General features: G+C 49.5%; 3 protein-coding genes across 3 annotated transcripts; 2 read left to right on the plus strand and 1 right to left on the minus strand.

Moving 5' to 3' along the window:
* Positions 1-2208: 2208 nt before the first annotated feature.
* FIESC28_05457 (uncharacterized protein) lies at positions 2209-5253 on the plus strand (the record flags this gene model as incomplete). Its single annotated transcript, XM_031159603.1, has 1 exon — positions 2209-5253. One exon carries the CDS (start codon positions 2209-2211, stop codon positions 5251-5253), a length of 3045 nt encoding a protein of 1014 aa, XP_031016343.1.
* Positions 5254-6300: 1047 nt separating this feature from the next.
* Positions 6301-9728, plus strand: FIESC28_05458 (uncharacterized protein; the record flags this gene model as incomplete). The annotated part of the gene is made up of 4 exons (XM_031159604.1): positions 6301-6560; positions 6922-7089; positions 7143-9071; positions 9119-9728. The coding sequence occupies 4 exons, from the start codon at positions 6301-6303 to the stop codon at positions 9726-9728; spliced, it is 2967 nt and encodes a 988-aa protein (XP_031016344.1).
* Positions 9729-10604: 876 nt separating this feature from the next.
* On the minus strand, positions 10605-12365 carry FIESC28_05459 (uncharacterized protein; the record flags this gene model as incomplete). The annotated part of the gene is made up of 1 exon (XM_031159605.1): positions 10605-12365. One exon carries the CDS (start codon positions 12363-12365, stop codon positions 10605-10607), a length of 1761 nt encoding a protein of 586 aa, XP_031016345.1.
* Between the last annotated feature and the right edge of the window lie 1131 nt (positions 12366-13496).

The following is a 13496-nucleotide window of genomic DNA, read 5'->3' on the forward strand; positions in this document are numbered from 1 at the left end:
GACCAGAATGCATCATGAATAAGTAACGGTTTTATGGAGCACAAACAATTGCATAGGCACATGGAATAATGCAACAATGGAATATGGGTGGATGGGTTACAGGCGTTTATTGGTTCAGCTGCGTATGATTCTGATCAGGATGCCAGCACAGCGAGCATGCGATGCTTATGAAAGGGAACATTATATAAAAAATGACGGTACGGAGGGCCACCTTTGGTTGACACTTACTATGAGAGTGGTGGGACAAGGTTGTTGGTTTCTGTATAGTAGAATAAAAGGGATGACGGGGGAGGGAAACGGTGCGACCTTGCATGAAACATGGGACTTGCATAGTAGGGATCGATAAAAGGCTACATTGCGTGCGCGTTTATTGGATCGTGACTGACTGTACTATGATGTGCACGTGTATACGAATTTTGAGTTGAAGATGTGGGTTTGGTTGAAAGAGCGTCGTAGAACAGTCGATTTGATCCTTGAAGAACAGCGGGTTAACGTTACAGTTGACCTACAGCAGGCCTTTGGCGACCAATTCTTCTAACAGCCCAGTATCCTAACGCTCCATATCAAAGAAACATTTGTACTGGTGTGAGTTACAGCCCGAGTATTGAAAGCGGATATACCCAAGAGACGGAATCAATTTGATCCTTTCATGTTATGTGGGACCATCATTTAGGTTACCTTATTTTTATACCTCGAGTCTCAGAGTAGGATCCTTTAACCTACCTATGCTGTACCCTTCTGGGAAGCTTCAGACATTCCTATTGGTCTCTGAAGCACTACTTTAGCATCGATGAAGACGTCCAATTGCAGGCAGTGTTGTGTATCACAGGAGAGCTTTCAATGCACAACCTTCCATGGGTCATGAGAGGGGGGAAACACGTGTGATGACGTCGTCAAAGATGCATGAATTAGAATCTGGGGGCTTCTGGTCCAGTAAACCAAAGATAGAAATGACATGGCTGGGGTATGAGACGGGCGTGACCCGTGGAGAAAAGGGCCTCGTTTCACTGCGTCTTGTACATGTACATTACTGTAGAACTTGACTTACACCAAGCCATGGAAGAAACGGATGAGGCTAGATTGGGTTGGAGTGATTGATAATCCGTGGAGACATAGTTCTGGTGGGTTCTTTTGAATGGATAGAGCTCATCTTAACTAAAATGTCGAAAATCCGCTGTAAGCACTCAGCCTAGCAGCCCTGAGCAGCACCCGACATCGTGCTCGGACTGGACGGGAGCCTTCCGCTGTAGCCAAGTCTTTGAAAGTCCCCCAGAATGGATCCCCCTTAGTGGAGAGTGCCCTGAAAGGATTCTGACACATGCCCTGTCGTGTCCACGGAGCCGGGGCGTCAAAGTTTCACAGGCCCAAGACAATGTGTTCCAAGGAAAAAGGGAGCAATAAGGTAAGGCCCTGTAACAAAAATCGTCCATGCTTTCAACAACAACTGGAACCTTCCTTTGATAAACCCCACTTTACGTGCTTTCTGGTGCAGGACCCTTTAAGGCAGTCGCGGTGGGTTGTGTTATGTCGGTCGGTGCCTTCCTTTTTATCGTCAACATCGTTTTGTATTGTATTATTAGTGTCGCAGTTGCGATCGCAAGCAGTACAGAGTGCGGAAAGAGCGGCACTTCGACAATACGCCACTTACCTGACCTTCATTACGGACTGCAAGTGCAAGTGCGTGCAACAAGCACAAGCAGGTGCGATAAGGATTCGCGCTCCATTGGATCTTTCCATCCATCCCCGCCTCCATCTGGTATCTTCTCGCCGGTTTCCCTCCTCCAACCTCACACTTCTTTTTTCTCCTTGTTCATCAAGACCGCTCGCTTTTGTAGGCTTTAATATTACCAGGCTTGTACAATACTTTATCTTTTCCACTTCCCCTCACTTTTGGTGATCGTCGCCATTTTTATACGATTCGTTTGCGATACACTGCGCACTCCTTCATTCCAACCTCGCCTGGTGGGCTCGTTTAGCGGACGTGAGACTCCCTGATTCAGAACCACTGCCCACAGATCCCACTGCGCCACCAGAATTGCCCTGGCCGAAACGGCGCCTGGTTCTTGACTTACGCTTTCAGCGCCCAGTCCGGCCTCTTCCGTTTGGGCGTCGACCACGAAACGACATCCCCCATATTGGGATCGCATTTTCTTCCACCATTACTTGATCTTTGATCGATTTTACTACATAATTATTATTGCCGTGGTCATGCCACAGCTGCCAACAGCCCCCGATACGATGCGCCGCCTCTCCTATGACCTGGCAGAGCCGTCGCGCAACATCGAAGAATCCAACGGACCGCTCTCTGATCAAGAAATGGAGAACGGTCTTGATTTGTCTATGCCTCCACCTGAGGTTGACGACGAGGATGACGTCCTTGAGGACGACCCGAGAATATATACACCACCTCCCCACATCGCTGCTCGATTCTATCGCCCATCGCAGGCTCGCCGCAGAGATTCGGCTGCATCTTCGCGCCGCAACTCAGTTTCATCCGCACACTCACGATGCTCTTCTATCCAACCATCTGGTCACCGTGGAGGTGAACAGAGCAAGCATGTTGCTCAACACCTTCGTCGCGCCTCTATTATTGAGGATCGCAAGGCTCGGCTTGCTGATAGAGCAGCACATGCCGAAAAGGTTCGTCTTCGAGCAGCCCTCGCAAAAGCGACTCATCGCGATCCTTCGCTTTCCGAAGAGCGGGCTATTGCGGCACAGCAAGCCAGGGAACGCAACTTGGCAGAAATTGTCGCCAACTGCGCAGACGAAGTCAAGAAGGCAAAACAAGTTGCCGAATTCATGAGAGAGAAGCGAGAACAAGACATGGCTAGGATCAAGGCTCAGATTGACGAGAGAATGGCCGAAGCGGAAAGGCGGAGGGAGGAGTTACGAACAAAGAACACGTCCAAGCGAAGCCGTGGGCATAGTGTCATGTCCAGGAAGACCACCGACTCATTGCCTGACCTTGAGCAAGAGAGACGCAAGCCAACCACCGAAGAAGCAGCAGCCAGCATTCAATGGTGGTGGCGCGGCTACCTCCGCAAGAGAGCTATTGCCGAATTCAACGACCTTGGTCTAACCGTTGATGGGATCAGGGATACAGATTTTGATACTGTCGTGGAAGTCCTGGCCCAAGAAAGAGTTCTTGTTATCACAGCACGGCTACTTCGGCTGTGTGGTCTTGAAGAGGGTGAGACGGGCTCGGTTGGCGAGATGGCCGCTGTTCGCACGTTTCTGAGTGCTTTCCTAATTCTTGGTCATCCCAACCAGGTCCTCAGCAACAAGAACGATAGTGGCGATGAGGAGGTCGTCGATGCACTTGCTTCCCATCGTCTGCCTTCGACAGATCTGGCTAATCCCCAATTACAAGACTTGGTCGGCAAAGCACGAGATGTGCTTATCTCTTTCGAGAATATTCTCTCTCGTCTGACATCTGCCAACAAGTACACAATGCCACCGGCGCTCAAGAAGACTCTGCCAGAGGCGTACGCCACTTTTTACAACGCATTCATCGCTTGGAAGTCTCGAGACTCCAATGCCTTGATTGAGGTCATGCTCATGCAGTTCGTTGAGCTTGACGCAATCTATCAGACGGTTAAGGATACGACCGACGATGCTGCTACAGCCCTCTACAAGAAGAGCATCCAAGATAATCAGCTGATGCTCATTGTGCGTATCAAAAAGCTGGCTGGCCCAGAAAAGGGTAAAAAGATGATATTTGACGCGGTATCCGAGGCTAGAAAGTCTCGTACTGCCAAGAAGAAGACGGGCGATACAAAACCCCGTGTAGCTGAGAATGCACCTCGAGAAGCATCCGAGACAGCCGACAGCCTGGTCTCGTCTGAACCACAAACACTCACGCCACCTGCGACACCTGCCAGCAAAGCCAAGGAGAAAGCCCCTGCCCCTAAGACTGGACTTAATGGATTACTGCCCAACAATAGAATCGTGGTTCACGAGTTGGCTATCAATAAGGAGTATCAGCTCTCCTCGGATGAGTATAAGGAACAACAGTCAAATCAGCAACAGCCCATGTATACACAGATGCGTGCCACAATGGAGGGCGACGACAGTGCCATCAACTTTCAGTTCTTCGCTCTTGTGGCTAGTAATATCAAAAACAAACTTCAGCGCCTACTCAAGCCTGGCAACTCGTTGTACAACCTCATTGGCGAAATTCTGGACCCTGAGATGGCGGAGAGGCAGTTTGCGTTGGGTAATTTCTCGTATGAGAAGTTCTTCACTGCCATGGCATCTCTTTTGCCGAAATTGTGTGCCCCTTTCCGGGACGAAGAGGTCAAAGATTTGATCCAGAACAAGCTTGCAGACGGCAATATCATCGACCGAGTTGAGGCTCTAAACGGCTTCATTGACCTAATGCTTTGCGACTACATCAACTACCTCATGCGGATTGCCGCGCCTCAGCTCATTGAGTCTGCAGCTCCGTACGAGGCCAAGAAATTTGCCGAGGATGTGGAAAAGAACCAGCTTGGTCTTTCAGCTGCCGAGGCGACATGGAAGGCTTCGCGATCAAAGGTTCTGGCAGAAGTTCACAAAAAGGACCCTGAGAGAATCAACCATCCTCGGTCACGGCCGACAGCTGGACGATTCTACGCACAGATGCTTGTCGATATTTTCACCAAGATTTCGCCAACTCCCATTGAAGAAGTGCCAGAGATGCTTCGACTGGATTACGGCCGCATTGGTCAGATCTCCACCACTATCCAGCGTGTCATCACAGCGGGTGCAATTCTGCTACAGTGCAAAAACCTGCTAAAGCGTGACGTCCGGTCTTCCTGGAAAATGGAGGCGTCTCGCATCATGGCTGTATTAGAGGCTGGTCACCCTCTTCAAACTACTTTGGACGGCACTATGGCCGCTCTCGAGTCTGGTAGGTCGATGCCGACAGCGACCAAAGGTCACCTGCGTGCCCTTGTCACAAAGGTTCTGACTGCCAGCCAAGATATGGCACAAAATGGAAACGAACCAAGAGAACCCGTTCTCCGACTCTTGCTCACTCGCCTTCGTGGTAACATCCTTGCCCGTTTGGCTGCTGGATCGGCAAGCGACAAGGTCAAGGCTGCTAATAATGCAGGCGAGAAGCTGGCCAGTCTTGGTCTTTCTGAATTTGTCGATCGAGTGAGAGAAATTTCGAATTTGTTAGAGAAGATTGGAACTGTCGACAGGGCAGCCCATGGACCTTGGTGGGACGCAGTAGCAACGAAGGTTGAGCAAGACGAAATGTCAGCTTAGACGGCGCATAATAAGTTGAGGTGTTTTGATAAGCATGAGGGCAAGCAACACGGATGCATGGTATGGAGGTTAGCGTTTGGCTTTTCACCTTGGCAAGGACGGGATCTGATCTTGGGAAGCGTTACTTGATTTTGGCTTTCATGGCGTACTGGTATGGATAGCTAATATGGCTCACTCGGTGGGATCTGGTTCAACTTTACCTTTCAAGAGGTCATGGTAGCGCTGATGAATTACTTGTTTCACGGATCTCGGTACATTGCTTTTTGGCTGGATCGGCGGATAGAATGATATTTCCAACCGGAGCGGTAGATACACGTCAAGTGCGTTTGTTTTGGTGAGAATTGAATTCCCAGCTCATACTGGGTACGTTATCTATACTTGAAACTGATGCGAAGTGAAGATACCATGTTGTTTAACAAGCGCCCGCCGAGAGCATAAAAGACGAAATAATTAGCTTAGATTGACATTAAAACTATATCCTTTGATCCAACTCTTTCAATTTTATAGGACGACTTTCGCATTATTTGAGTGGCAGATGAGATTGTTGCTTTTATACACAGTCTTTCTACAAAACACAATTAGATAATGGAAACTAGCTGATGGTTGTCTGAATACTTCGACAAGTATCGCGGGTATGATATACATCTATGGTGTCTTGACCGAGTCCATGTTGTCCATCATAGAAAGAGGTCAGCTGGTGTGACAACGAAAAGATGACTACGACCATTATCTTGAATGCAAATCTACCCTATCACCAAGTCATGATGTACAGTGCAAAGTACTGTCATGACACAACACACACGGTCTATCTATCATTTCGCTTGTCGCCGGCAATGCGGCTCTGATCCTCACGTTGGCCCGAAAATTTCGACATAGCATCCCATCTACAGTCGACAGACGGGGGCAGCTACAAAAGTGCCATCAATGGGGGTCTAAAAGAGGATAAAATTTCCATCCCAATCCCATAAGAGTTCCTCGTCAAACGACCTGCCCAATTGCGACTGCGCATCGCATCGCATCGCATCGCCGACGACCGCGGGGCTGAAAATGTCGTCGTCCAAGGGCCTTTTGCGACATCTGGCTCAGCAGCAACGCATGTGGAGCTGCTGTAGCCCACTATCGGTGATTACACGGCAGACGACAGCCTCGGCTGCTTCTGTCTCTGCTCCTCTAGGAATCTTCAACGGTTATGGTATTGGAATTGGACCTGCGCGAGGTCTGACTTCACTTATAACGGGTGGTCAGACCAAGCCATCCAACGCTCGCCGAGATAATGGACGGCCTGTTATGCCGATCGGTATACGGAGGTACGTTAGTCCCATGGATCCAATGTTATGCACCTTCCTGCTGCAGATTGAATGCCCCTCCCCTCAAAACCGCTGGGACGGGCGATGGATGATGGACTGGGCCCACACCCCACCTACCGCGGGGTCCTTTGCCTTCAGCCATCCCACGGTCACGCATCATCACGCTGTTGTCTAATCTGTCCTACCTTTTGCCTCTTTTTAATTCCAATTCTTACTCCTTCATTCCCATACCATCCATCACTATCCATCATCTTTATACCCTTTGTTCCATTGAACATCCCATCATCACAGAAGCTGGACTCTTGTGTCTCTTGCTAAGCTAAAGCTCAGAGCTATAGCTTGCTAACCTATCCACTTTCAGTCTTGTCCCCAAGATCTCTGATCGAGCTTGTTCCGCCCACGCCAGACTCGCCCGCAACGAAACCATGACTGACCGCGATGTTCTCCCCGACAATGTCAAGCCTAAGCACTACCAGTTGTCCTTGAAGGACCTTGAGTTCACCAACTGGACCTACAAGGGAACCGTCACGTACGTCTTACATCTACCCCTCACCCGCCAAGCTAGCTCTAACAGCTTCCCAGCATCGACTCGGAAATCACTAAGCCTACCAAAGAAATCATCGTAAACACTCTCGAACTTAAGCTCTCTCACGCCAAGGTCTCCATCGACTCAAAGTCGGTGGAATCGACAAAGTTTGACTATGACGCCAAGGCCCAACGTTCTACCATCACCTTTAACGAGGAGCTCCCTGTCGCTTCCAAGGCTGCTATCACCATCGAGTTCGAGGGTATCATCAACAATGAGATGGCTGGTTTCTACCGCAGCAAGTACAAGCCTGCAGAGACTCCTTCCGCTTCGGTTCCCAGTGATGGCGAATGGCACTACATGTTCAGCACCCAGTTCGAGGCTTGCGACGCTCGTCGCGCTTTCCCCTGCTTCGACGAGCCCAACCTCAAGGCTACCTTCGACTTCGAGATTGAGATTCCTTCAGACCAGGTTGCTTTGAGCAACATGCCTGTTAAGGAGACTCGACCTTCCAAAGACGGCTGGAACATTGTTTCATTCGAGACCTCTCCTGTCATGAGCACCTACCTTCTTGCTTGGGCTGTCGGTGACTTCGAGTACATCGAGGCTTTCACTGACCGCAAGTACAACGGCAAGCAGATTCCTGTCCGTGTCTACACCACCCGTGGTCTGAAGGAACAGGGTCAGTGGGCTCTGCAGCACGCCCCTAAGATCATTGACTTCTTCTCTGAGATCTTCGACATCGACTACCCTCTGCCCAAGTCTGACTTGATCGCTGTTCACGAGTTTACTCACGGAGCCATGGAGAACTGGGGTCTTGTCACCTACCGTACTACCCAGGTCCTTTACGATGAGAAGACCTCTGACCCCCGATTTAAGAACGCTGTTGCCTACGTTGTCGCCCACGAGCTGGCTCACCAGTGGTTCGGTAACCTTGTCACCATGGACTGGTGGGATGAGCTCTGGCTCAACGAGGGTTTCGCTACTTGGGTCGGCTGGCACGCTGTTGACCACCTGCACCCTGACTGGCAGGTTTGGGCTCAGTTTGTTAACGAGGGTATGGAGGCTGCTTTCCGTCTTGACGGTATCCGCGCCAGCCACCCTATCCACGTTCCTGTCCGTGATGCTCTTGATGTCAACCAGATCTTCGACTCTATCAGCTACCTCAAGGGTTGCTCCGCCATTCGCATGCTTGCCAACCACCTTGGTGTCGAGACTTTCCTCAAGGGTGTTTCCAACTACCTGAAGGCTCATGCCTACGGAAACGCCAAGACCACTGCTTTGTGGAATGCTCTTGGTGAGGCTTCAGGCAAGAACGTGACCGAGCTCATGCACCCTTGGATCTCCAAGATTGGCCACCCTGTCCTTACTGTTGCTGAGGAGCCTGGTCAGATCTCTGTTAAGCAGTCCCGATTCCTGTCCACTGGTGATGTCAAGCCCGAGGACGACACCACCACTTGGTGGGTTCCTCTCGGTCTTGAGGGTAAGAAGGACCAAACCGGCATTGCCTCTTTGTCTCTTACCACCAAGGAGGATACTATTCGTGATGTCGATGAGGACTTCTACAAGCTCAACAGCGGCGCTACCGGTTTCTACCGTGTTAACTACCCCCCTGAGCGTCTTGCTAAGCTGAGCACTCAGCTTGACAAGCTTAGCACCGAGGACAAGATTTCCATCATTGGTTCTACTGCTGACCTTGCCTTTGCTGGTAACGGCACCACCCCTGCTCTCCTGACCTTCCTCGAGGGATTCGGTAAGGAGACCCACACTCTGGTCTGGCGCCAGGTTCTTGACTCAATTGGTGGTGTCAAGTCTGTCTTTGGAGAGGACGAGTCCATCAAGAAGGCTCTCGACAACTTCACTCTGAAGCTCATTGACCAGAAGGTCAAGGAGGTTGGTTGGGACTTCCCCGAGGGTGAGGACTACCTCACCGGCATTCTCCGAAAGGAGATCATTGGTGTTGCTGTTGCCAGCGGCCACCCTGCGTAAGTTTTGTCCATCTCCAAACCTGTGATTTTACTAACAGATATAGTGTTACTGAGGAGGCCCTGAAGCGCTTCAACGCTTGGGTTGAGAACCCCGAAGCCAATCCCATCCCCGCTCCCCTCCGTGTTGCTGTCTGGCGCGCTGCCATCATCAAGGAACCCGCTCGCACTGTCGAGATTCTCAAGAAGGAGTGGGCCAACACCAAGTCTATCGACGGCAAGCTCCTCTCCCTCAGCGTCCTTGGTACCGTCAAGGATACTGAACTCCTCACTAAGGAGGTTATTCCTTTCAACTTCAACCAATCTCCTCCTTCCAACGCTGTCCCTGCTGGAGACATGCACGTTTTGGGTGGCTCTGTTGCTAACAACGTCGTTGGCCGCCCTGTTCAGTGGCAGTTCATGAAGGACAACTGGGATGCCGTTATCACCAAGCTCGGTAACCCCGTTGTCGTTGACCGATACATGAACCTCAGTCTCAGCCGCTTCACTGACGTCGCTGCTGTCGAAGACATCGAGAAGTTCATGGCCGACAAGGACACCAGCAGCTTCAACCGAACTCTTGGTACCGTCAAGGACAAGATTCGCGGACGTGCTGCTTACCGCGAGCGTGACTCTGAGAAGCTCAAGGAGTGGCTCAACGCTCACGGATATGCTTGACTATGTAAATTATAGATGTTGTAAAATGAGCGGTTGTTATAGCACAAGCATATTTGATTGAATAAAAGTTAAATTGAATAAGGTAAAGCTGCCCCTGTGATTTCTCCTGAACTTTGACATAACTCCTCTAAGCTTTAGTAAAGATAGTCCAAACGGCGGGTGGCATGCCTGAAGAGACAAAAATGCAATATAAAGTTAGACGTTTCAATCTGTAAGAATGACTGTTTGAAACCTGCATAACTTAATTGACTTCGGTCCCCTTGATTGTCACAAAATGACTGACTTCACATTAGAAGGTGTCTTCTGCTGTAATAGGTATATAAAGCAAAATATTCCTGCCATTCTCCAACAATCACACGAGCGAATCTTCAGATTCGTTTGACCGGTCTGGTGGTCTAGTGGTATGATTCTCGCTTAGGGAAAACCCTATAGCATTGCTTGCGAGAGGTCCCGGGTTCAATCCCCGGCCAGACCCTTCCTTTTGCTGTTCTAGACTTCTGTTTAGTTTGAACACACAGTACCTTGTTTTTGCTGTCGAAAGATGGATGTTGACTGACTGACTGGTTGGTTGGTGTTTGGAAAAGGTAGCCAGGCGTTTAACCCTTGGTTGACTGAGTTTTGTTAACAAACTGCTGCTAGTTTACCTCTCATCGATATGTATAGATAGTGTCTATCTATACTAACAAGCCTGAAACAGAGACTAAATATATATAAGCCACCAAACTATCTAACCACTGGGCTGACTACGCACCTAGCTAGGTGTATATATTCTTAGACCAAGTGCTTGATATCACTAAAGAAAGCTGAAAGTGAACATATTAATTGGTATCCATTGCTATTTAAATGCATAAACCTTTCATTTACTATATCCATAACTCATACAACTAGAACATCCACATTGTTAGCAATCCATTCATACGAGTCCTTTCTAAAGTCATCGTTGATGATGCTATTTTTGTTCGCCGTCTCAAACCACATGAGCTTCTTACTCTCCTTCCACTCGGGCCACTTGGCATACTTGGTAACGCCCTTGTTAGGATCAAGGTTGTATAAGAAGTTGAAGTAGTATGTTCGAATACTTCGCATGGCGTTGTTCGGCAGAAGACCGTAGAACACTTGAAGGAGATCAGAACCGTGGAATGTTCCTAGGATAGGGGTTCCGTAGTTGTAGCTTGCGAGGTAGGACCACGCAGGTACGTCTGGGTTCTTGTCGGCGGCGATTTGCAGGAAGACACGGCGAGTGAGGGAGAAGACAAGATCGCCAAAGACGGCGGCGCGGCGCTTGAAGCCGGGGAAAACTTCATTGAGGAGCGCTGTGCGATATGGACTGCCTGTGCTGAGGGTGGTGGGATATGTGTTCACCAGAGCGGTTAACTGCTGCTTTGAGGCCTTGTTGAAAAATAACTTTTGCAAGTAGTCGACGAATTTGGCTGTGGTAGTCAAGTTGGGTTGGAATAGTGCAAAGAGAGTTCCTTCGTCTTCCTGATTTCCATTGATCATGGGAACTGCGTAGTAACGTCCCGATGCAATCAGCACGTCTGGGCTATCAGGAAGAACCTTTCCGTCTGGTCGAGGGAGGTAAGATAGAGCTAGGGAATTGTATGACAACAGCCCTGGGACAGAGTTGGCAGCGTTGAGGAACTTGTCATAGGGTAGCTCGCGGAGACATTCGAGGCTATCAGAAGCATCAGAGCAGCCACCCTCCTTGACAACCGCGTCGTAGATAGCTTGGCCTTTAGCACTGTCTATAGGCTCAGCGGGAGCAACACTGCCCGAATTCATGATTGCGCCTCGGAAAAGAGGCTTACCCTTGTAATTGGCATCGCCACCATAGAGACACATCTGATCCAGTACGGAGATGGCACCTGCAGACTCTCCCCAGATAGTGACCTTTTCAGGATCACCACCAAAGGAGGCAATGTTATCCGCAACCCATTCAAGTCCCATTCTCTGGTCGAGCAGACCCAGGTTGGAACTTCCATCCTTCTTGATCTCAGCGCCGGGCATGAATCCGAAGCCAGCAACTCGGTAGTTGACAGCAACGTAGATGAAAGGCTGATCCTGGTCCATGGCAGTACCCAAGAGGCTGGTGCCGTCATACATAGCACTCGAGCCCAATTCGAAGCCACCACCAAAGATCCAGAACAGCACAGGAAGCTTGTCGCCAGCTTTAGTACCGGCGGGTCGCTGGACAGTCATGGTGAGACAGTCCTCTTGGCCAGTGATGGGCGTAAGGAAAGGGAGAGCCAGGAAGTCGGAGAGGAACTCCGTGATGACATCCTGGCCACCACTCGAGATGAACATTTGAGGGCATGCTGGGCCAGTGAGTCCTGAAGCGTCAAACTTTCCCAAAGGCTTGGATAGTTTCTTTGGAGGTTTGAGACGTAGAGAACCAACTGGTGGATCCGCGAAAGGAATGGCTCTGAAAGAATCAACCTTTCCAGAGCTAGAGCCTATGATCGTGCCAGAGGAAACAGCAACGGTGACTTTGGCTGCTCGCTCTTCAATGGCTGGTGAAGCAGGTGAGACAGGAGCAGCGTCGGGGATCGAGGCTGGAGCGGGAAAGGCTGCTGGGCTTGCAGAGACAGCAGTCAAGAGACCAAGGCTGAGGCCAGCGATAAAACCAGAGAACCTCATGATGAAGCTAGAGTCGAGTAAACTCAAGCTTGGAGGTATTGAGAAAGAAGACAGTAACAGAGACTGAACGAGGTCACCGGATGACGGACACCGAAGTATGAATACTTTTCTTGAGGTGGCTCCCAATGTCTCAGTCAAGACCGCAGATCATTCTCAAGGTGGGCGAGGAGCTCATTTTGAACTTTTCTTGTTCCCACGAACCGTCTTCTCTGCTCCATACAAATTACCGCTTTGACAAGACAAGTAAGTCAGTGCTTTGGCATCAACATTGATCACTATCAATTCTGGGCGACGTCGACTTGAGTCTCATGCTTGGCTTTCCGAAGAGGAAGCCATCGCCGTTGAATGTCTAGTCTATCCCCTCATGGTGTCAAAAGAATTAGCCGCCAAGAGCCTAAGAGACGAAATAATTTAGTCATCTTATGCCAACTTAGGCGAACATTTAGATAGCTTTATTTTGGCAGAGAGGATAACTTTTCTGTTACCCACCTGTCTATACCCAAAGAGTCGTGATAAACCGAAAGGGCTCTTTTGTCTTTCGTCCTCCCCGCTTCCCCACGGGGAAGAATAAGAGACCGACCGAGGCAGACGATAGATATCCTGCTTTTTGCTAGAGTTTAACAGGTAGAATAGCACGTGGTGGAAGATGAGATGGTGTGTTGGAAGGAAAAGATCGACGATCAGCTGAAGGGTGTTGATGGTTTGTTAGGCTCTGGTTGGTGGAGATGGTAATTAAAAAGGTTTCATCGGAGGAAGAATAGTTCGTATGCAGTTTATAGAAGATGGTGGGTACGGTAACAAGTTTCTATGTACAGTATTTGCCGGTAGTAGTACAGTACTATATCTCTTCAAGACCCTTGACCCTGTCTGGTATGCTCTTCGTTCACAGGCCCCGCAAGACACGGGACGACAGATCCAATACCACATTTCGTTTCTTACTATATAAGAAGAATAATAATGCGGGGTTGTAAGATTCAAATGTCGGTCTAGAAGTACAATATCTTCTCTCGTATTATCAAGGTAAATTGTATTAATCGTGAGCAGTTTAGATAGATAGATGATCAAGTCTCATACAGATTTAACGTCATCCCACATCTTACCCCAGCTTTCAAAGCGGTAGAAACATCACAA

This window comes from Fusarium coffeatum (genome assembly GCF_003316985.1).
Source record: "Fusarium coffeatum strain FIESC_28 chromosome Unknown BRIP53273_contig_116, whole genome shotgun sequence".
NCBI classification, from domain to species: Eukaryota; Fungi; Ascomycota; class Sordariomycetes; order Hypocreales; family Nectriaceae; genus Fusarium; species Fusarium coffeatum.